The 25,466-nt window shown below is 36.7% G+C and overlaps 2 protein-coding genes across 6 annotated transcripts in view; one reads left to right on the top strand and one right to left on the bottom strand.

Annotated features, from left to right (window-relative positions):
- Nucleotides 1-537: 537 nt before the first annotated feature.
- On the bottom strand, nucleotides 538-12,166 carry lsm14ab (LSM14A mRNA processing body assembly factor b). 4 transcript variants are annotated; one of them, XM_079374755.1, is made up of 11 exons: nucleotides 11,884-12,166; nucleotides 10,662-10,825; nucleotides 10,446-10,578; nucleotides 8,653-8,763; nucleotides 6,824-7,000; nucleotides 6,649-6,738; nucleotides 5,953-6,144; nucleotides 5,681-5,852; nucleotides 5,055-5,084; nucleotides 4,238-4,481; nucleotides 538-2,506 (listed from the first exon to the last, which is right to left on the bottom strand). In XM_079374755.1, the coding sequence occupies exons 1-11, from the start codon at nucleotides 12,002-12,004 to the stop codon at nucleotides 2,483-2,485; spliced, it is 1,458 nt and encodes a 485-aa protein (XP_079230881.1). In that variant the 5' UTR covers nucleotides 12,005-12,166; the 3' UTR covers nucleotides 538-2,482. The 4 variants fall into 4 exon arrangements, with proteins under 4 accessions (XP_079230881.1, XP_079230882.1, XP_079230883.1 ...); XM_079374756.1 differs by having other exon boundaries at nucleotides 6,649-6,732; XM_079374757.1 differs by lacking the exon at nucleotides 8,653-8,763.
- Nucleotides 12,167-13,253: 1,087 nt separating this feature from the next.
- LOC306843337 (transcription initiation factor TFIID subunit 4) overlaps nucleotides 13,254-25,466 on the top strand; it is an 87,593-nt gene continuing 75,380 nt past the window's right edge. For both annotated transcript variants that reach the window (XM_079374754.1, XM_079374753.1), the window contains exons 1-2: nucleotides 13,254-14,258; nucleotides 17,631-17,773. In XM_079374754.1, coding sequence (XP_079230880.1) covers nucleotides 13,349-14,258; nucleotides 17,631-17,773 — 1,053 coding nt within the window. In that variant the 5' untranslated portion in view covers nucleotides 13,254-13,348. The remainder of the gene's footprint in view (nucleotides 14,259-17,630; nucleotides 17,774-25,466) is intronic.

Raw genomic sequence — 25,466 nt, 5'->3', positions numbered from 1 at the left:
TAGTTATAATGTTCTGAATAAAGAATTATGAACGAACAGAATAACATTTTAGCTTTCACGTTGCATTGACTTTTCTCTTTTTTTTTCAGAATTAAGAATTTATTTTCTTAATATACTTTTTTATATTCCCAATAGAATAAAAAAAAATCCTATAAATTAAATTTAAAACATCTGTTTATTGGCAATACTTATACTGCATTGGATAACATGAACAATTCTACAGCATTATTAATCATTTTTATGTTACTTTCAACATTTAAGTCAAAATGTGTTAAATTTAATGCACTGTGAACTTTTTTCAATACCATGAGGAAACTATAAAAAGACCAATAAATTAAATATTCTTGATTCTGAAAGTAAAAATGTCAATTGCTTTATGTGAAAGATAAAAAGTCTGTACTCAAAATTAAATATATATAAATAACTGCTGTACAATATATATGTTCATGCAAGCCAATGATTCACTAATATTAATGGCACATAATTGTTTTTTTTCATAAATGTTTATTGACAAAAAAAAAACAAGGACACAGAGGATACTGAACAACTATTTATTTCTCTTGTTGAATAAAAACCTCAGTTTTCCCCGTTTGAAGCCCTCTAAAAGAACACCATGTACAACTGTTCAAATTCAGAAAAACAAAACAAGATCATAAACTTGCCAATCAAATTCCTCCAGAGCTCTGAACACAAATATCACATGGACACATTCTACACTTCTGTCCAATTTAACATCTCAGACGAGGTTCGCTTCAACCTCATGGCGGCATCAGGCCTTTAAGATTCACTTCACATCTCACTCCAGTCCAAATTCAGCTGCTCAGCACCAATCTCTGCCACTCGCTCTGAGGTGTCCCATCATGCCCTGGTCTGAGTGATCGCTCAGACTGCGTTTCACTAGCTGCCTGCGTGTTGCAATTCGTAGTGCTTTTTAAAGGGAGCGGTTGAGCTAATAAAAGTAAAGTTGAAAACTATGAATAGACAAGACAAAATAATGCAGAACCAGCTGAGAGGGAGCACTTCTCCTCCAGATGCTATCCGTAATTCAGTCTTTGGATCCTTGAAACACAAATCAAAAATATGAAGCACACCGAAAAAGAATGAACTCCCATCTAACAGTGCAGAAACTAGTGCTTCAGTGACATTCAAAGAGGAGAGACAGGATCAAACTTCACTCCATTAACGGAGAAATACACAGCTGGTGCCAGAAACAACACGTTAACGTACAAGCGGATCAAACAGGAAACAGAATTATTCACAATAGACGGGTTCATGGACTCTTAATTCAGGTGAAACTCGCCTCCCGTTAAGACCGAGCATCAAACTTGATGCCAAAAGTTTTTAAGAGCTACACGATGCATTGGCCCTTGCGAATCTATACAGAAATACTGGAAATTGTAAAAAAAAAAAAAAAATCAAATTATGAAATGACATCAAATTTAGCCTCCACATCATGTGTGAGGCGTCGTTTGTCTTTAAAGTGCACATGGACACAATTTTGACACATCCAATCTGGTTCTTAAAGGGTTTCAGGATCTTTCCAGAAGATCTTGACGTTAAACAGCGATGGGGCTCGTCGTTTAGGGTTTGTGTCGAGTTTATATCAAAAAGCCCTCTTAGAAATTTACATAATTGACATCAAAAGGCAAGAACAACTGGCACTCAAATATCAAAATACATTTTGCAGAGAGAGGACTTCAGGACAAAAACAAGAGTTGAATTCATCAATACATTCAATCATAAACCAGGGTGTTTTTGTGACCTACTGCTAGACAGTGAAGCTGAGGCTTGACCAGATTATCCACAAAAATGGATATTTTGGGGGCTGAAATAAACTAATGAACTAAAAAAAAAACAAGTACTAGTACTACAAACCATGTGAAACTATTAAATGAAGTGAAAGCACCTACAGTTGAGCATAGATGTGAATCCAGCGGGCCGTTTATTTAGTTTGGGTGGCAGAGCTCGGACTCAAACCCCTCAGCCTCTGGAACAGGTTTTGGTGCTTCAAAAGATATTAGAAAACAAATAAACATGGCATAATAAAGCTATTGACTGAGGAGCGCTCACAGTATCAGCGGGGTTCTGTACACCTAACTGAATATTATCAAATACCTTACTGTTTATTACGAAAGGAACTAAAGGTTGATGAAAAAATACCAAATAATAATAGTAATCATCATCATCATCATTCCATGGAAGTTTTACAGCATTTTGTACACAAATTCTCCCCTCCGAACGTATCGAATGCAGATCAAACGGTTCCAAAAAACAGCAAATGTTTTTATTTCTTTTTCTAAAAAAGGAAGAAAGGAGAAAATAAACTCAAAGCTGTGTGTCCAGCTGAAGGCAGGTGTCACCTGCGCTGGTGTTAAACAGAGAGAGACAGTTCCCGTTAGTCAGGAGTCAAAACCAAAGCGTTAATCTAGACGTGATGATTGGAGATTCTTGGCTGTTCGGGTGATCTGGTCTTCAGGTTGGACTACGCCGCCACTTTATTCTCCTTCTGAAACAAATGTCAAACACACAGACACAAAAGAACCGATGAATACTACAAACGCATTTGAATTTAGAGATATTTCAATCATTTGACTTTTTTTTTTTCATTGTTGTAGAAAGTTTAATTTGGGAGAAGAAAGCTCGATATTCCAATATCAGACAAATAATGCCAAATCTCTAATTGGCTGATAACAATTTAGTACCAACGCCAGTGTTATTTTAATATTGTTTATGTACTATTTTAGTAATTATAACATTTTAAATTAGCTTTTTTTTTGTGCAAATTTATGAGCCTTTATATACATTTTACAAGCATTAATTTTTTCGGTTTTAGTATTTAGAAATGTTGCTTTGGCAACTACCTTCAATAAACCAGTGTAAATTCTCAACTAATTTTAATTGTTCAATTACCAAAACCAACATTTCTTGGTCCTACGCCTTCCACAGAATATATAAATACATTTAGACCACTTAACTTAATGATTGCTATCGGGATGTGAAGAGACTTTCAACCAGCATACTAACAAACGTTTCTGAAGCTAATCACCTATTGCGCCTTTAATGTACATTATACTTTTAATTATATTACCTTGGCATTAAAGTGCCCCTATTATGGGTAAGTTTCTGCGGAAAATCTGCGGTGATTGGTCGATTGGTGTCATTTTCATTCAGACCAACGTTGAAAGACCAATATGCTATTGATTCATGTTGACCTCAAAATGAAACGATTTGGTATTCGTTTTAAAAACGACTCGTTTCAATGATTCAGAGTCGACTCTTTCTTTTGAGAGACAATAACTTTATACACGGTGCACTTTAAGATTTAAAACTTTGCAGGATGTTTTCATTCATTTAGAATGAATGTTACACCGCATGAAAGCTCATTTTCGATACTTTTAAGGCACCGGCCGAAGTGCCTCGATACCATCGAGTATTGAAAAATATTTTGTCATTCATTACCGAACTTCAATACCTAATCTCATGAACACTGAACAATAAATGTGGAACACACAACTATAATACACTATCCATTCACCACACTCACTAATTTTATCTTTATTTTCTCATTTCTAATTTGCACATACTTGACCTGTACATATACATGGTTGTCTATATTATATATTGTGTTTTTGCTGCTTTGTACATTGCCTTTTGGTTAATTGTTGTTATTCTTTTATTACCCGTGTCCTGTCCTGTTGCTGTCTTTCTGTTGCACTGTGAGAGCTTCTTCTTCTAAGGGGTTAATTTAGTCAACGTCATTGAGCAGAGGTGGGTAGAGTACCCAAAAACTGTACTCAAGTAAAAGTCTGAATAGTTACTTAAGTACGAGTAAAAAAGTATAGGATAAAACAATTATTCAAGTAGTTAGTTACTAGTTACTTTGGATCATATACTGTATATCTATAGTCTATCTTTATTTAGATATATAGATAATGTAATGTGTGTGCGTACACTGCCGTTCAAAAGATTTTTAATGTTTTTTTTAAATGTAATATTTCAGTGATGCAAATCAGAATTTTCATCAGCCTTTACGCCAGTCTTCAGTGTCACATAATCCTTCAGAAATCATTCCATTATGTTGATTTCAATGCTCTTCTCTTTAGCTTTCTATTCATCAAATAATTCTGAACACAATGTCACAGGTTCCGAAAAATATAAGACCACTAAAGAAGTTTCCCCCACTGCTTCTGAGAAATGTAAAAAGGGTCCATTGGTCCAATACCTAGGAAGTACTAACCCTGTACTCAAAGTCAGAGAACTCTCGTCCACCTCTGCCTCCTCTAAACCCGCCCCTGAATCCACCGCCGCCCCCGCGGGAGGGCATGAACGAGCCCCTGCTAGCCGCTCGCCCGCGACCGCCACGGAAGCCCATGCCGCCACCTCTGCCCCGGAAACCCCCGCGTCCACGATTGTAACGCAGAGGAATACCGAACGTCTCTGCGTTCATCCTCCTCTCCTCCGCCCAGGTCTGCCTCCGTTCCCTGAGAGGAAAATGAACGAAAAACACATCAGAAAGCAAATCAACAGTGTGTCACTCACTACTGTTGTTGTGCAAGATTCAATCCCAAAAATCCACCTTTGGCAGGATACCTGTCTAATCTGCAACATGTTTATATGACATTAATCCTGGAGTGAACTACATTTGGAGTCTGATTAAAAAAAAAAAAACAGCTTGCTTTTATAAGATGCCATGGACAAATTTGTAATGAAAGGTTTCACTGTATGAATGTGTGACAAAATTAGTAATAGGCTAAAATGCAACCTGAAAACTCAAAGTGAAATATTTGTTGCTTTGGTTATATCATTTGGTCAGGTTTTCAATACTTTGTGACCAATTAATTTAAACATTTTGGAAATTGTTTGTAATAACTGGTTACTTTTAAAATCATTTTAAGAAATCCCACTTACAATTACTCGTATTTCTATTTTAAGAAATAATCCTGCGCGACACCGTCTGAAATTCTTGAATATTCTTCCGACTACACAGAATTCACAAGTGTAGCTTCATAAACACGTTAGCATGTCAAAACATTTATATATAAAAAAGACTGCACCTTCCAAAAGCACCTCCTGATTTCTCCTTTCTAGAAAAGACAGAAGAGTGCATGCCTATTAGATGATTCATTCACAGTTACTTCTAAACTTTGCCACAACAAATTACTACACTTAAGGAAGAATCACTCAAAAGCATTTACACCGTTCAAACCGGGTGAGACAAGAGAGACGTTAGACAGTGAGATACTATTTCTGAGACTTGAACATTGTAGCAAGTTAATGTGACAATTGTAGCATTACTGTATTGCCTACTACTGTTTTTAATGAACCGATATTCATTCTCAAATCCCAAGATCAATTTTTTGGTCTATGCTGTTTTCAGCTTAGGTGTAAATAAAACTGATGTTTTGCCAACTTAACGTTAAATGCTTTATATAAGTGGGAGCATATTCCACATCAATTAAACTTCAATATTTGGGCTCTGTTGTTCATTAATATTAAATGTACCTAATGAGAGGGTTTGTTTCCTAAAGAAAGAGTCACATGTACATGAAATATTTCCAAATGAATCGATATCGAATGGAGAGTTTTGTGAATTGCAGTCGAATCAAATCATGAAATCTGTGCCAATACCCAGCCCTAATGAACACACTAAAAACATTAGCGCAGATTAACGAGATCTTACCTGGAGTCATCACAGGAGATGTTGTCGAAGAAGGACTTGGATTTGTCATAGTAACAGTTGGGTCCCAGTGGATCCTCCTCATCAGCGTTACCTTCACTGTTCTGGGTCTCCACGCCTGAGTCGGTCTTCTCCTCCCCGTTTACAGTCTTCTCCGATTTCTCACTCTTCTCATCTGCAGCACAGAGTGACATTAAAAATTAAACTTAATGATACATATTTCTCAGTTGGTTTGTGTTGATGTAGCATAGTAGTACATTTTTCCCACACAGTACCTTTAATCTTGAGTTTGTTTTGGAACTCGCGGTCGATCTCCTCCTTATTGAACTGGGCGTTGGCACTCTCAAAGTCAAAGTCCTTCTCAAATTTCATTGGTCCATCTCTACGCCCATTAAACCTGCCCCGCCCACGCTGACCGCCGCCTCCGCCACCACTGCCCCAGCCCTTTCTCACTGGAGGAGCACCGCCTGGAGAGAGAAACAACCGTTATCACAAATGCCGTTTATGGTCCTGATCGTGATCATGTATGTGACCCTGGAGCACAAAAGCAGTCATAAGTAGCACGGATATATTTGTAGCAATAGCAAACAATACATTGTCTGAAGAAATGGTCAAAATGATCCAATTTACTTTTTTTGCCAAAAATCAGTAGGATATTATGTTCCATGAAGATATTTTGTAAATTTCCTACCATAAATATCTCAAAACTTAATTTTTGATTAGTAATATGCTTTGCTAAGGACTTTATTCGGACAACTTTAAAGACGATTTTCTCAATATTTTGATATTTTTGCACCCTCAGAGTGCAGATTTTCAAATAATTGCATCTTAGCCAAATATTGTACTATCCTAACAAACCATACATCAATGGAAAGCTCATTTATCTCCATTTCAAAAAATGGACCCTTATGACTGGTTTTGTGGACCAGGGTCACATGTCAATGCAGGACAGGCATTATAAAGTGACTCACCACCAGACTGCCGTTTGTTTGGGTCTTTGTTATCAGGCCTGTTTGAGTCCGATTCTGGCCGAGGAACCTTCTGAGCATCAGATGCTGTAGCTGAACAACAGATATCACAATTAATGGCTGCAGGTGGAAAAACTAATTTCTTCAGGTATATGTTTTCCAATGGCCAGATTCTCACCTTTCTGTTCCTGGTTTTCAGCAGACTTCTGGCTGCTGAGAGCGGGTCGGGAAGTTCCAGGGCTTCTCTGACTCGCCGTGCTGGTTGCAGCCGCAGGGGGAGCAACCGAGGCCGTCTGGACCGCATGCTCCAGGGTCGGAGTCTTCCTCAAGGGCTCCAGAGATGGGCTGGAACGACCTGAAAGAGAGGACGCAATTCAGACTCACAAAAACACCACGACAAAGCGGACAAGGGTTAAGTGATGGAAAACGTCAGAGCAGCTTTGTATCATTTAACGCGGTAAACATCAGTTGAAGTTCATCTATTAGTATTTTATTTGCTGAGATGCGGATGAGTTGGTTTCTTCATGAGAAAACTTGCTCACTTGCTCGCCAATGGATCCTCTGCAAGATCTAAGAAACAAATCCATTAAGGCTGAAATACAATAGTCCATAATCCACTGAAAAAGTCCATCCCCCATTGAAAATCCACCCACATATTGGTTTTGGATTTCTCTCCCGATTCAGACGAGAAAGTAGTACAGATAGAGGCATTTTAGCCAGAAACAAAAGTGGATTACTTGTGGATTAGGGGGATATTTTTATCAGCTGTTTAGACTCTCATTCTGACGGCACCCATTCACTGCAGTGGATCCATTGGTGAGAAAGTGATGCAATGCTACATTTCTCCAAATCTGATGAAGAAACTAACTCATCTACATCTTGCATGATCTAAGGGTGAGGACATTTTCAGAAAATGTTCATTTTTGGCAGAACTATTCCTTTAAGACAACATGAAATTAGGGCTGCATGATAAATTGAAATGAAACCGAAATCGCGATTAGGCGTATCTTTCAGTGAAGCATGGTTCTGTGATCAGTAGTAAATCTCCATCCGAAGGCCAGAGGGCGCTCTCGCGCGGAAAGTCCAAATACACCCCGCAGAAGAAATCCAGGAAATACCTATAAGTTGCTGAATAAACATAAGATTTAACTGCTTTCACTGATTCAATGTAACTAATAAACACACGACTACGGCAATATATGGTTTGAGTTCTTATGATTATAATTAAGTATATCTATTATGCATTGCTAATCGACATAGCTTTTATCACTGCTTAGAAAACTATGAAATATGTTGCGTGCCTTATTCTGTGTAAGATCCACATCATCTCAGAGAAGGATTTATTTCAAAACATGTTATTAAATGTGGTATTTTCACGTGCTTTCAGATGGAGCAGAATTTACTACACAGAGCCGTAGTTCACTGAGAAGCTACGCAAACAGCTGTCATTATTGCGAAAGATTTCATAATCGTACGATTATATCGTCTGCAATTTTTTTTGGGCGTAGCTTGTCAGAGAACTACAGCTCTGTGTTGCAAATTCTGCTCCATCTGAAAGCAGTTGATGAAGATTTACTACTAATCACAGAACCGGCTTTACAGACAAGATGTGCAAGACAATCACAGCCCTACATGAAATAACCACCATTTGTAATGCATTTAACTTCTGTAACGTGCATCACAGAAACAGGACTTTTGCCAATTCAGAGCTGATTGGATTATGATTACTATAGTCAATACTATACTATTTCTGTTGCATTGCTTACATCAACACAAAAGATGTTTCAAGGATAGGGAACGTTCTTGCAATTTAATTAAAACAAAGACCAGAATGTATTATTTCCATTTCATGTTGTCTTCAAAGACAAACTTCAAAGTTACTAAGCTACTAACAGACCAGAGAAGAATGACACTCGACTCAGACATGCTGTGATTCTGCATAATCACGGCCAAAAGACGAACACACTAAAGCCATTCTTCACATGTTAGCGTCGGTTCTCGTGTTACCTTCGGGTTTGGTAGCACTCCGCGAGCGAGAGTGCGGGGGAAGAGCAGAGCTCTGGGACAGAGGGGCAGTAGTGCTCGCCTCGCTACCGAACGCAGGACCTGAGCTGCTTCCTGTGAGGGGAGGAAGTGCACATCTTTAAGTGTGGGCTTTAACACATCACACACTCTGACAAAAAAACCCTCGTATGAAGCTTACGTAACAGCCAAACATGCTTTAAGATCCACCACTTGCTTAACCAATGCTCACTTAATTTGCGCTTCTCAATATGTATTTAAACAAATAGGGAAAAAAGTTTTTGTGCATCCTCTCCAGGTAAGTGCTACTTTATTTGCAGAAAATTTCCATTTAAGAGCATTCAAACACACAGGACTTGCAAAATGTCTGGCAAAGGATTGAAAAGAGCAATATCTCATCTAATAACATAGCCGATGGCAACAGTAGTAAAGTTTTCAAGGCAGGACTCAAGAAGGGTCGACTTTATTTTCTCTGGTTCTTGGCACATATTATGTGCACATTCGTTAATTCATTAAATATGTGCAATTTAATATGCACTTGTGAATATTCTGTCCGTCTATCCAACAGTATTTATCCAAAAATGGCCAGCTGTCCTCTTAACTTGTACTCTTTTCTATGCCATATCAGCAGCAAAGGCCACTTCAATGGCAATTACAATGGCAAATATAAGGACAAGCAAGAAACCACAGGTGAGGAGAGTAAAAAAATAATAATAAAACTAACAGAACATTAAGAAGGCTAATAGATATTCCCACTGATTAAATACATTAATTGTTTTGTATTACAAGTTCTTAAATGTTGTTTAAATATGCAAACGAGGCATTATTTAACTAAATATGCAGCAAATTGCATACATTTCCAGAGCAGAAATCTGAACATTGGATAAAGCCAGGTTCAAAATGTTTTGATTTTGCTGATGTATTAAATGTTTTTTCAGAGGGAATTTGGGATTATATCACTACATAAATCAGAAAAAAAGCAATAAAAAAAAGTGTTAACCATATTTTTTCAAATAAAATGTTATGATGTGGACAATGAATGATTTGTGAACAAACCCCTCTGTAAAAACCTTCAGAATACAGAGAGGATCAAAACTCTATAGTTTGCTTTACACAAGTGCTGCTGATGTGGAGAAAAGAATAGCCTTGTTTTGAAAGAATAGCCTTTAATGATATTAACTGTAATTGATGATAATCTGCAGATGCAAATAGATTTTGATTTAATTCACAGGCTATTTCATGGCAAACAAAGATTACACATTAGAAAACAATACAGTGGTACACAATACAAAATACAAAAATTAAAGTTTTGTACATAAAATTCTATAAAAGATTCTTTAAATTTACATTTGAAAGAAATTGTAAAAGTTTTTCTGGGTTCATCTTATAAAACAAGTCCTTGAGAGTTTGTCCTGATAATAACCTTTGTCTCATGACATTAAATATTGGGCAGACCAAAAGCACATGTTTCACCGTCAAGTGAGTCCCGCAATATTGACATTTTGGTGCAGATGCAAATAGATAAAGTGCAATACAATAAACACTTAAATGTGTATTTCTAATGATTCTCTCCACTCAGTTAAAAAAAAGACATGGTATGGAAGCAAAATAGCTCAAAATTGACTTGTGCATGGTCTTGGCTGTAGCGTCTTGCCTTAAAGCACATCAGAGATTAGTTTGATATTTGGCCACAATTCGGAAAAATCAATTTTGTTTGTGTATTTTCTTCAAAACACCATCTCCAATGCTGGAAGCTACAAGAGCGAGTGTGAACTCACCACCCGTGACCGCCGCTCCGAACGGCTGGGGTACCAGCGGACTGGAGCTGAACTGGCTGTACGGGGCCCGACTGAACGGGGCATACGATTGGAATGAAGGAGCCGTGGGGCCAGCGGTGGATGCCAGAGAGGACTGCACACAAACACAAGAACGAAACAGGTCAATATTCACCCTGCCTTCTGTTCTGCAGATACACCTGAACGTGTGAAGCCCACCTGCACGATGGCGGGATCCTGAGGAAGGTTGCAGGTGGGTTTGGGCGGCTCGCACACCGTCAGGTCCTTGATGTCACTTCCTCTGAATATGATGTACTCAAAGACATCATCTCGAGGAGGGATCGGTCTGTCCGTGGGACGATCCTCAGTGCCAAAGGACTTCACTAGAGGAGAAAATGAGACAGGAAAATGTTAAAATTGACAAAATGTGTAATATTGGTTATTATTCTCACCACTTCATGTTTCTCTCTAGGTGTTAGGTTAGTGTAAGTACGTTTACTTTATCTCTGAGTATCTGTATTTGATTTAGGCCAGATCTAAAAGTAAATCAATGTATTAAAACGCTCTCAGATCTAATTTGTGTGTAAACATATATGTGACCCTGGACCACAAAACCAGTTTTAAGTAGCACAGGTATATTTGTAGCAATAGCCAAAAATTCATTGTATAGGTAAAAATTGTCAATTTTTCTTTCATGCCAAAAATCATTAGGATATTAAGTAAACATCATGTTCCATGAAGATATTTTGTAAACTTCCTACTGTTAATACATCACAAATTAATATGCATTGCTAAGAACTTAATTTGAACAACTTTAAAGGTGATTTTCTCAATATTTAGATTTTTTTGCATCCTCAGATTCCAGATTTTCAAATAGTTGTATCTCAGCCTATTATCCTATCATAACAAACCATATATTTACATTTAGTCAATTAGCAGACGCTTTTATCCAAATGAGGGCAATGGAAGCAATCAAAATCAACAAAAGGGCAATATGCAAGTGCCATGACAAGTCTCAGTTAGCCTACACTTAGCAAGGTTTTATTTATTTATTTATTATTATTATATAATAAAAAAAAACAGATAGAATAGATAAAGAATAGAGAAGTTAGTATACAAGCAGTTAGTAGATTAATAGAGTGCAAATCTAAAAGGGGCTTTTTTTGAAGAATAAATTAGAATAGAAAGTGATAAGAGTTAGAGAGTCAAATAAAGATGGAAGATATGTGTTTTATTGTTATTATTATGTGCTTATTTATTCAGCTTTCAGATTATGTAAAAATCTCAATTTCACAAAATTGACACTTATGACTGGTTTTGTGCTCCAGGGTCATATATAGTGTGTATATTTAGCCTGGGCTACAAAATAATCCTCTTCTGTTTGTTCTCTGTAGCTGTGTATATATATGTGTGTAATTCTGAGTGTGTTTATTGTAGGTACCTTTAGCCAGAGCTACAGTGCTGTTCTCGGTGTCGATCGTGTATAAAACTCCCTCATATCGGATCTCGGCCTTTGAGATCAGACTGATCTTGCTGCCGATATAAGGCGTCCCTCCGCTCATCTTTCCGCTCGAATTCACTCCTGCGCGGCTTCTCGACTCCTCTGCTCTTCTTTACGTGAGGTTTTATCGCACTGAATGCTGTTTTTCGGTGGTTCGATGTCGTTTTCTTTCAGCCCGGGATTAGCACGACATGGCCGAATTGATTTTCCTCCGCACTGAATCGAAATGCATGCTGGGAAACGCGGCTCCGCCATGCTGGTATCGCGAGAGTTCGCGGGATTTTAGTATGACTCCCGTTACATTGGGAATTATATAAGAGGAGAAATGCGATTTAACGCCGTGGGAAGTAAATAAAGATGAATTTTGAATTAGAAATCAATCAAGGTTTTACTTAAATGGCTATAAAAAGCATATTATAGACTGCCAAGCACATGCGCATCTACTTGTGCATCTTTTGTTGAATGTTAATTGTTTTATTATAGCCTACTGCATTATAGTATGACATTTAAAACAATAAACCCTGCAATCCCACCACACCAAAGGCTACTGCAAAATATATGTGTTTAATATTTATTATTAAAGCCTGTGAAACTTGAATATGTGATGACTATTTCAGTTATAGCCAATTAGGAGAGCTGAGGCATTTATTTTTGCATAATTACATATCAGGCATGTCAGATTATAAAGAGCAAAACTGAAGGATTATTTAATCACAAATACACTAAACATCAGAGCAATAACTAGGCCCTATAGCACGGTTTAAAGCTTTATAATGTCACGCCAACTATTAAATCCACATGCTTTGATAGACTATCGGATACCTTCCCTAAACCTCCAGCCTACAACATTTCATTTCTAGTAGTTTATATGCTTAGATGGCCACTCTTTAAACTTTCGTCATCTTTTACAGGACTTTGGACTCAGAAAACGTTTCCTAAATTATGACTAATTATGACACAAGTTTCAGTCACGTTACTAATGTTCGCTCAAAGTTTTCTGGTCTTTACTAATGTTCTGAAAACGTTAACACAATTTAGACATCATTTTCTACTAAAACATGTTACAAGTGTTACTTGTTTCAGAAAACTTTCAAAAGTAACATTCTTAGAACATATTTTTGTTAGCTGGTGACCATTTATTAAAAAGAGAGATAGAATGCATATTAATATGTGTAATACCCTATATATCTATATCTATCTGTCTGTCTGTCTGTCTGTCTGTCTCCCGTTCCCTCCAAACTCGTGTAGTATCCTCGGCCGCCCTGAGTTGTAACAGGGGGACAACTGTTTGGTTTTGGCCCTCTGACGTCACATCCATTCCCACAATGCCATAGTAACACGACTGCGCACTCGCGCTCGTGGACGCGCACCAGCAGAGACAGCCCATCACACACAGAGAGCGAACATGGCGGGCGCCTCCGACCCTCTGGAAGACATGCTCTTCTCCGAGGTGGACGAGAAAGCCGTGAGCGATCTGGTGGGCTCGCTGGAGTCTCAGCTGGTGGGTCAGAGCGAGCCGCCCGCCGCGCGCCAGAGCAGCGCGAAGCAGCAGCAGCAGCAGACAGGAGGAACAGCGCAGCTGCCTGCTCCTGTAGACTCACCATCAGAACCACAACAACAAGCGCAGCAGCAGCAGAACGCGCGGAAAGCGGCGCGCAACCCGGATTCTGACCCGAAAGACGCCAGCATGGATAAGCACTCCAAAGCTCTGGAGAAGGAGAGCCCTCTTAAGTCGCATGGCAGCATCATCATCATCACTACAGCAGCGGCGGCAGCAGCAGCAGCAGCATCCGACGCTCCTGCACCGGGCAACAAAGGTGAGAGCCCGAGGGACACCCGCAAGAAACACCCGGGTATTTCGCGCACCCTGCGCTCCGCAGCATCCCACAGTCTCAACGGCAACGGAGGCGGCGCGGCATCAGCATCATCACCCAGCACCTCCAGCACGACTTTCACCGTGCCCAGTAACCCGCAGGCGATCGCGCTGGACCGCGGGACGCCCACCATCGCGCTGCACCGACTCCCGCATCACATCATCGCCAGCATCGCGCAGAATGGAAACGGCACGTCGGTGTCCGCGTTGGTCCAGCAGGGCGCGCCGATCAACCACAGCAAAACACCCGCGGACAACAACACGAAGCCAGCGGCGACCTCGGCCACAGCAGCGCCTGTCAAACCCGCTGTTAGCGCGGCTGCGGTCATCAGACCTGTGCAGACGCCCGCGCAGCAGAGGGTCGTAACGCCGCAGCTGATTGTCAGACCACCGCAACAGCAAACTACCATACAGCTGCCGCCCGGATTCACCATCCCACCAGGTACTTATTACTTGATGTGCACTGCCAACTCTCCTCTGACTCTCTTCCACATGTTAAAATAACAGTAAAGTGATGCAAACTCTGAAATAACTCAGCTAAAACTCTGGGAATGAGGAAGTGAGCAAAACATGATGTGACCTAAATGAAATCTCTCATATTTGAGCTTCTTGCTTGTCATTCTGCACATCAGTCAACCGACTTCATCCTGTTATACTTTTAAGAGCACTTGAAGAGTTTATTTGAAAAAACAGATAACTTTTTTTTTATTCATTTTTTATAAATCATGCATTTTTTTAAATTGTGTTTTATTGTTAGCTAGCTGTATTTTTTTTTTTTTTAGTTTATTAGTTTTAGTTTGGCTTTTATTTTATTTAGTTATTATTATTTAATCAAAGCAACCCAATTGCAGTTTGATTGATATTAATTGCAATGCAGGATTAAAAAAAACCCTGTATCCAGATGAAATTTATACACAGGGACAATTTCTATTTGTCTACAAGACTACTGTCAAGCATGTAAACAGAAGCATTTAGCATCAATTTTCTTTCCTCACTTCACAAGAAACAAATTCTGTCTAATCGTATAAACACTTAAATATTTTGGTTTCCCCTTTAAGTTGAACTTTTGAAATACTTGAAAAACTAAAATATCAAATGGTTAAATAAATACATATATATTTATGGCCTCAAAATGTACCTAGACACTTAAGTGACATAAATATGTGAATGTCGTTTATTAGTGATAGATGCTATTTACACTAAATGCAAATAGCGATGGATTCTATTTACACTGTTAAAATAGCAATATTTTCTGCTATTTATACTACTTATTGCAAATAGTGGCAATTATCTGCACCACAGTATTGTAGTACATTATAAAACAGTTCGCAATAATAACGTATCGAGTGTAAATTATAGATTAATTCAAATTATTAAATGGATGCCACCTTATTGGGACAATAATGCCTTCCCTACACCTACCTAAACCTATAGGGTATACCCGATACTTTTATTTTTAACTTTTTATTAATTTCCTTAATTTTGATTGAAAATAAATGCCTTTCTGATGCGATATGAGATTTGAAAAGGGAGAAAAAAAGTTTGGCAAAAGGCGGGTTCGAACTCGGGTCGATCGCGCTCTATCTATGCCACTGAAACTAATGTTGAATGAGTGTCTTTTTTCAGTGTTGACTAACCCAATCACATGTTAGTGGGTGGAGTTAGTGTAAATAGCCTTTGCCAACAAGGCGAGAAGCGTCTTGCTGCAACCTACAAGATCCAGGGGGCGTGGTTGGGTCCAGATCCAACTCCTCCCACCTAAACCTACCCGTCTCCACCCCCTGATTCCTAAACCCACCTCATCTCCACCCCTAAACCTACCCATCTCCACCCCCTAGATGTGGCTCTAACCACGCCCCATGGATGTTGTGGACTAGAGCGAGCCCTACTTGAACAAGGCGGGTTATTTGCACTTTGTGTAAATAGACACTCCGTTATTAGTGTCTTTATCTGAAATCAAATGCTGCAGGTGTCTGTCTCTAAATTTCTAACTTTTTTTCATATGTTGTACTTGAGAAGTGTGCTTGTGCTGCATTCATACAACATTACATAAGAATAAGAAAATAATAATTTAATAATATTGCGTTTTAATCTGCATGTATAATAATTAAAAAAGAGTTTAGATAATTTTCCTATTTAAAGCTTGACTCTTCTGTAGTTACATCGTGTGCTAAGACCGACGGAAAATGAAAAGTTGCGATTTTCTAGGCTGATATGGCTAGGAACTATACTCTCGTTCCGGCGTAATAATCGAGGAAATTTGCTGCCGTACCGTGGGTGCAGCAGGCGCAGTGATATTACGCAGCTCCTGAAAGTAGTCCCCAGCTTTATCATAGTTACCTAGCTGGGGACTACTTTCAGGCGCTGCATAATATCACTGCGCCTGCTGCACCCACGGTACGGCAGCAAATTTCCTTGATTATTGATGCTTAAAATATTTCACATCATTACTCAAATGCTCATTTTCATCTCATTATTTTCATTATTTTCTAGGGAAATCCATACACATTTATCAGACAGACATATGCTTGCTTTGACACATTATGCAATATAATATTTTGTATATAATGGTACTCAAATATTTTAAAGTGTTGCTCAAGTCTCCAGATACTTTCTTCTCTATGAATTATGTATACATTTTCAGTATATGTAAACAAACCTCACACCAGATGATGAAAATTGAGTTGATCAAATCTGGAGCTGCAGCATTGATGATCTGATGCTTTAAAGAACCCAGAAACAAACACAGTGATCTGAAGATCTTTTATCAGTAACTTTAGTTTAAACATACAGGTGTTTTTTTTTGCTGAAGGTGCTGAATGGTGAAAGTGTATGGATGAGATCTGAACCTAAAACCAGCCCAAATCAGGAAACACATCTGGAGTTTATATGATAATTAGTGTAGATGAGCTTTACATCACTGCGTTTGGATGCTGACTGATGAGTTTGGTGGTCATGATGCAGAAACTGTCAATAATGAGCAGACAGTATAGCTCAAAAAGTGACTTGATATCTTACAAATGACTTTCACACTGCTCACAGATGACAGTCTCAAGTCTAGCAAAGAGAAATCATTTTTATTTACTTTAGATTTTAATGATGAAGAATGATTCATCATCAATCAACAGTTAACTTGCACTTTCTTTCAGTAAAAATATGAAGCTTTAGACAGATTGACCTTCTCACTCTCAGACTGAATGTGTTGTTTAAGCACTAGTTATAAAACCAGTGAAATATGAACTCTGATCATTATTTCAAACTAATATTGTTTTTAATGGTGAAAGCTGTCTGAGTTTAATTGTGTGTGTAATGATTTGCGGTTAAATGGGTCAGTGTTGTGTTTTTATTACTATTATTTTTTTTTTACAAAAACAAACTACCTCGTTTTAAAACACCTAAACATCCTAATTTGAATGTCTTTAGTGCAGGTCGTTTACATAAAGCATGTGCTATATAAATACATTTTCCTTGGACATTTCATACATAATACATTTAGTCTTTAAAGATAATCAGAAAATAATTAGAATGCATAAGAAATTAAAATAAGTAAAAAAACAACCATTTATTAAAATGTTTAATTTTTAATCAAATTTATTTTTTCATGTTTTTTTTGCATAATGCATTCACATAAAGACATCAAACAGACATATGCATTTTTCTGATTTCTGAATTATTCAATTTTGCTTTCAGAAGAATCCAAAGGCTTCAGTTGTTGATTGTAAATTTTATGTTTCAAGCACGGTTTTGTGATACTTTGTTATGCAGTTTTCAGAGGTCAGAGGTGAATAACCCGTGTGTGTTGTGTGTGTTTGAGGTATGGTGCTGGTCCGGACAGAGATGGGTCAGCTGGTGATGGTTCCTCAGCAGGCTCTGGCTCAAGCTCAGGCCCAGAACAGCATCTCACCGCGGCCCTCCACGCCCACCAGCGTGGCCACGTTCAGGGTCACGACCCCACAGGTACAGCCCATAATGTTCTAGAGCCACAGCGATCTGATGCACAGATGAGCTTTCTCTAAGACATGATTTCTGAAACTCAAGAACCAAATTTCTCCCAAACCTCCCGCTGTAAAACTCAAATGACATCAAGCAGTTTGAAGTCAGACCGCATGCATTTCATCAAACCTTTTTTATTTAATACTTTTTTATTGTTTTTGCAAAGGCAATATTGCTAAATGTTTCCGTGTCACTGATATAACTGAAAAATATCTGCTGAGATTGAACACACGCCTCTGCAAATGAAAGATCCATTTGCTCGCTTTTCCTGATTGAAAAGTCAAGATCATACATTTTAAATCTCTCTCTTTTATATTTACAAATGTACCTTTGATGAAAGGAAAATATGATGCTGTGGTACAGTGTGTGAATCTAGAGTTTCTCAGGAACACGTCTAGTTAGTTATTTTAGTATCATAGTTTTTATTTTTATATTTTATGTTTTCATTTTAGTTTTAGTAATTTAGTTGTATGGTTTTGAAAATGTATTAGTGTTTTAAATATGTATGTATAGTTTTAATTAATTTTTATTTCAGTTTAACTTTTAGTTATTTTCGTACATCAAGTTAAACTACATGAAAATAGGAAATTATGCTTTTGCATCTAGCTGAAATAGAATAAGTTAGTTTTTTTCTAATGGTTTTAGTTTTTGTAAACTGTAATAACCCTGGTGATGACTCCCACTATAGGGGTCACCAGAGGCCTCTCACATTTGAACTAATTATGATTTCACTAATAATCGTAATCAAATCATCTGTGCAGTAAACACAGTGAGACGGTAACTTTAGTTACTGCTATCAAAAAGTTTTCTTCTGTGAAATCTTCATCACTCAGTGATGAAATAAAGACACAACTGTGATGATTTTCATATTGTGATGATCTTTAAACTCACTCCTGATGGTGATGCTTCTTCAGAGTCCCAGTAATGATGAAACGGCAGCTAATTTGATATGCTAATAATAACAACCTGTGCACAGATGCTGTGTAATTCTATGTATTCTTGCAATTCTTCAATTTTATGAAGCATTTGACTTGTAAAAACCACGAGAACACACGTTTAGAAACACTGATATGAATACTACAAATCATACACAAGTATTTAGAACTAAATTTAAGATTTGTGTATTTGAATTACATATAAAAATTTCCATCATTTTTGATCATGCACCTAACATAAATTTATAAACGTAATGTGATGCATATTTTTCAGCCATACACTAATGAAACAGGTCAGATTTCTGTAATAGTACTCCGAATGTGTTTTAAGTACACAATAATAATGCATTTTAACTTAATATTGCTTGTTCCACTGGGATATTTGAACCATATGCCTGAACAAACACAGTGATCTGAAGATCTTTTATCAGTAACTTTAGTTTAAACATACAGGTGTTGTTTGCTGAAGGTGCTGAATGGTGAAAGTGTATGGATGAGATCTGAACCTAAAACCAGCCCAAATCAGGAAACACATCTGGAGTTTATATGATATCTAGTGTAGATGAGCTTTACATCACTGCGTTTGGATGCTGACTGATGAGTTTGGTGGTCATGATGCAGAAACTGTCAATAATGAGCAGACAGTATAGCTCAAAAAGTGACTTGATATCTTACAAATGACTTTCATACTGCTCATAGATGACAGTCTCAAGTCTAGCAAAGAGAAATCATTATTTACTTTAGATTTTAATGATGAAGAATGATTCATCATCAATCAACAGTTAACTTGCACTTTCTTTCAGTAAAAATATGAAGCTTTAGACAGATTGACCTTCTCACTCTCAGACTGAATGTGTTGTTTAAGCACTAGTTATAAAACCAGTGAAATCTGAACTTTATCTGAACTCTGATCATTATTTCAAACTAATATCAGATTTGATGGCGACAGCTGTCTGAGTTTAATTGTGTGTGTAATCAGTGATCTGCTGTTAAATGGGTCCATGGTTTTGTTTATAAGAACAAAATGATCTGTTTAAAACACCTAAATGTCCCACAATACTCTGAATGTCTTCTGTGCAGCTTAGATGGCTCGTTTACATAAAGCAGTCTAAAGGAAAATGTATTAAAATAGCACATATGCATTGCTACTTTTACTTACTTACTTACTTTTGTCATTTAGCAGACGCTTTTGTCCAAAGCAACTTACAAATACGAAAAAGTAACTAAAACTAAAAGTTACAACTCTATAAATACTATATACCCACATATTTAAGAAAATAAAGAAATTAAATCAAATTGACACATGCATATAACATTTCAATAATAAACAAATAAATGAATAAACTAAAATAAAAAGCGATACTTCTATCCCTTGCCGGTTCCTGCCCGGTGGAGTCGCACGGTAGAGTCGATGGTCTTTACACTCTTTACTTTTTACTTTTGTCATTTAGCAGACAAAAAAATATTAAATAAATGCAAATATTAAATAAATGCATTTAATAAATATTATTATTTATTGTTCTTTACATAAAAGTATTTGAAGATAATCATAAAATAATTAGAATACATAAGAAAAAAGTAAAAGAAAAATTATAAAAAAGTCGTGACGTATTGTCAAGTATGGTGACCCATACTCGAAATTGGTGCTCTGCGTTTAACCCATCCAAGTGCACACACACAGCAGTGAGTAGTGAACAAATCCACACACACACACACACACACACCGTGAACACACACCCGGAGCAGTGGGCAGCCATGCTGCAGCGCCCGGGGAGCAATTGGGGGTTCGGTGCCTTGCTCAAGGGCACCTCAGTCGTGGTATTGAGGGTGGAGAGAGTGCTGGACATTCCCTCCCCCCACCTACAATTCCTGCCAGCCGGGGGCTCGAACTCGCAACCTTTCGATTACGAGTCCGACTCTCTAACCATTAGGCCACGACTTCCCCCAATAATTTTTAATAATAAGATTATTACATAATTGTTTTCATTAATCCATTTTTTTTGTTTACAGTATTATCATGTAAAATAATAAATTTTTATGGATAAATTTAATTGTTTATTGTTAAAGTGCCCCTATAATGGGTAATGAATGGAAGCTTCATATTTTGGTTTTGGGAGTTTGGGAGTTGACATGTATGCAAGGTCAAAAAACACTTTTATTGTCTTATAATATGCATTTATTTTTACCTTACTTGCTCAACGGCTCCCAAACGATTCGGTCAACAATTCATTTTTCCAAACCCTTCCTTTGCGTGACGCTAATCTGCGGTGATTGGTTGATTGGTGTCATTTTCATTTCACCATGTCTGTAGTGCCTGATAAAGCAGCGTTTGTGAGCGCAGTGCTGCTTTGTGTACAGCGTTACTGGGAAAACTGCTATTTTACCATTACCAAAAGCGGCACCTAGTGGCAAAGAATGAATTTGCATTTTCATTCAGACCAACTTTGAAAGACCAACAAGTGGGCGATATGCTAATGAAAAATGAAAAGATTTGGGATTCTTTTTAAAAACGACTCGTTTCAATGATTCAGAGTTGACTCTTTCTTTTGAGAGACAATAACTTTATACACGGTGCACTTTCAGATTTAAAACTTTGCAGGATGTTTTCATTCACTTAGAATGAATGTTACACCGCATGAAAGCTCATTTTCAAAAATCCATAATAGGGGCACTTTAAATGTAATTGTTTTCACAATGAACAGATTTATGCTTATTCTAAGATATTTGAATAATTGCATTTTCAAAATATCATTTTTTAATTAAATAAAATCAAAAGATGCAAATAGTTAGTAATAAACTATGCAAAGATTTTTTTGAGTGCAGAAATCATATCTGTTTATTGTTACAAATATGCATCACATTAAGTTTATTATTTTAAAATGGTATAATCCAAATGCATGGAAATTTTAAATGCAATAATAATAATAATAATAATACAAATCGTAACCCCATAAACACAGCAGAGATAAAACTGAGTGTTTCCTGTCAAACATGCATTTGATGGAAGATATTTGCACCTTTTTGAAATCCATGTGTGTCCCTGGAGCATAAAACCAGTCTTAAGTCGCTGGGGTATATTTGTAGCAATAGCCAACAATACATTGCATGGGTCAAAATTATCCAGTTTTCTTTTATGTCAAAAATCATTAGGATATTAAGTAAAGATTATGTTCCTACCGTAAATATATCAAAACTTCATTTTTGATTAGTAATATACATTGCTAAGGACTTCATTTGAACAACTTTAAAGGAGATTTTCTCAATATTTAGATTTTTTTTGCACCCTCAGATTCCAGATTTTCAAATAGTTGTATCTCAGACAAATATTGTCCTAACAAACAGCTTATTTATTCAGCTTTCAGATGATGTATAAATCTCAATTTCGAAAATTGACCCTTATGACTGGTTTTGTGGTCCAGGGTCACATTTGTCAATTAAAGGGATATTAATTCGGAATCTTGACTGCCACTATTTTCTTGTGCATATTTTTGCTAAATTTAAATCATCAGTGCACAGAAATTATTTTCATGTTGACCATCTGTACACTGTTAAACCTTGTAAACTATTGTTTGTTTTTTTCTGTTCAGTTCTGTTCTGTTCAGAGTTTTGTCAGATGAACAGTGTCAGCAGTATTGATGGATGAGGCTCACTGCTGACATCTAGCGGTGGGCTTTAGTCAGGGCTGACAACAGCTATTCAGTCGCACTTCAAATTCATTTCTTTTTCTTGTGCTAGCAGATTTACATGGAAAATAAAGCCTCTTTCTTCAGTGCTGTGTAAATTAAACACTATGTTCTCTCTTAACAGTTTGTATCAATTCAATTCAAGTTTATTTGTATAGCGCTTTTAACAATACAAATCATTGCAAAGCAGCTTTACAGAAAATGAAAGATTCTACAATATATTAGTAGTAGCTTATCAGTTGTGACTATGTCAAGTTATTGTACATATGGCAGAAATGTACAGTAGAATCAGTTAATGACGTAATCATACAGACGATGAACACTATTAACAGCAATGATTATATCAATCAAATGCATCGCTTCTTCACTGTGGTTTCAAAACATGAATAAGAAGACCACAAAAGTCTCAGTTAGCTGGTCTCTGTTGTTTTTCTGTTCACATATTAATATCCATGTTCAGAATATTCCAGCCTTTAACAATGTCCCCTCTTGGTTTAATGCCAGGGTTTTTGCAGTTTTCATATACTTACAAAACTAAATTTGAATAGAATTTGAATAGCTGGTCATAATAAGAGCATATAAATGATTGAAAAATTATAATTATTTTATATAGAATTTAATATGTATGTATGTGGGTATTAATTTATTTGAGGATAGTTTTTTTTAATTACCTATTTTATTTTAATTACCTATTTGTAATATGAGAATTACAAATGTCCACAAGAAGGCAGCAACCATCACATTTGCCCTTGTTATATTATTTTATTTATTTATTTTTAAATTATGCAAAGAAAAAATATTTTACTAATAAGCAATGCTTATAATTATATGATAACATCACAGTAGTTTAATGGAGGTCTAGTGTGTGAGAGTGTAATGTTCCCTTAATGCCACCAGATGGTGCCAGAAGCTTGCATTTATTAGTGGCTAAACTTTTTAACACTGAAGTTTAGCAAATATGTTTATTTATATTTGTGTTGCATTTAGCAGACGCTTTTGTCCAAAGCAACTTACAGTAGAGGATCAAAGGCAATTTGTCACAGAGCCAGTAATATTTGTAGTACACAATGGCAGGTTTGTTAGAAAGCTAGATTAAGAAACAAGCAAATGCAGATAAAACGGAGAGGCTTTTTTTTTTGTGCAACCTTAAAATTAAAAATAAAATTGCTATAGGCCTATTTTTGATGCTGTGCCTCTAGAGCTAGACATGCTATATAGTTTTTAAATGTAAAATCTATACAGAATATCATATAAATACCGTAAGATATAATAATTAGTTCTTATTATAACAGTAAAGTCCTTTCAGTCATTTGGTGAATGATTGTGGTGCATGATTAATATTTGTTACCACAGTTTTATTGTAGTAATTTTGCAATAATTCACAATAAAGTATCATTAGCAGTAGCTGTATATTGTGGTGTTTACTGCAGTAATGTGTTTCACTGGTAAACTCTGTTCAGGACATCAGTGTTGAGTTTGTGAGGTGAGGGTTTATATTCCCAGGCGTCTCTCTTTATCCTGCTGTCAGTCATCCTCCGGTTCTCTGCGGCGGAAGACGTTCCTCTTTCCCTCCGAATGCATTTAATCATTTATCCTCCAACTGCCTGATCGCTGTAAACGCGAACTCAACTTTCAGCGCGAGCGAGAGACTCGTTCTGTGGCGTCGCCGTCAGTGTGCGTGTGCATGTGTGCGGCCCCGAGTTCTTCCGCGTCTCAGGGGCCCTCGGGCTCCTCTCTCTCTGCAGGGGCCCAGAGACGAGCATCTGTGAGGAGAGAGTGCGTGCTGGCAGTGGCCTCGTCCTCAGAGCTGAGTCCGGGGCTCTGCGCCCGCTCACATGATTATTGCTCCTCACATCGCAGCGTTGCCCCTCAGTGGAGGGATTTTCACCTGTCTGTCCCCCTCTAGACACAATCATATCAGGGTCTGCAGTACAAGGATGATTCCTGTCTGGAACACCAGGCCAAAATTCACCTGAAAAAAAAAATATATATATTATGTACTGCATATAATAGTTATTTTGCATATTTTTAATATTTTAGAAATGTAATTACTTTATATAAGAAATAAAAATATATTTTATATATTTAAGAATTATAAATTATTTTATATAAGATATTTAATGTTTATTTAGTATATTTTGAATATTTTACATATAAGAAATAATTTATATAATATATATAATTTATAAATATGATAATTATATTTTATATATAGATTTATAACTTTAACTTTAAATATACATTTATAAATACATATATATATTTAAACTGCGACACTCTCTAGGTCGTAGGTTGTGAGTCACCCCAAAAATCACAAGCAATTTTAATTATTATATATATATTTAAGAATTATTTTGCATATTTTATTTTATATATTTTGAATATATTTTGAATCTATATTACTTAAGTGTGTATTAATTGTAAAATAATAATACAACATGTCTGTTTCCAGGTAGCAAACATTAAATAGAATTTAAATGAACTTAAATTCAAAGAATGCAAACCTGTTAAGTGCAATTTGTTTTACAAGAAAAAAGAAAGTTTATCCAAAAAGATGAATAATGTTTTGAAGTTAGAAGGATTTATAGGCCTTTACAAAAGTAGATTGATAGATTTTTGGACACTTCATTTTCCAGAATTCATTAAATGTATTACTTATTTAATTATTATAAATATTTATTTAAATTTTATTTTATTGTTTGTAAATTCCATTTCCGGTTAAGCTTCCTGTGTGTTGTGGCCTATTCAGTTTTCAATGAATTGAAAGGGCATCAGTTGTGTGTCTGATTTATGCACTTTACAGCTCAAATGAAGTACTGAAGCTGCACATCTGAATGTCTTGGCCCATAGATGTCCACTGTCAGTTCATTACTACAAACATGATTTTTATATGAACTAAAAAACAAATCAATTTTTTTCTGTGATAACTAACATTATGCCATAAATGCTGTTGATTAATCTGAATAAGTATTGAACTCATAATTGCCCACCACACTGAATAAATGAGCGTGTGTGTCACTGACAAAACTCTTTCAAAGC

Source organism: Barbus barbus (assembly GCF_936440315.1).
Source record: "Barbus barbus genome assembly, chromosome: 23".
In the NCBI taxonomy this organism is placed as follows: Eukaryota; Metazoa; Chordata; class Actinopteri; order Cypriniformes; family Cyprinidae; genus Barbus; species Barbus barbus.
This window is presented reverse-complemented; position numbering and strand designations above follow the sequence as displayed.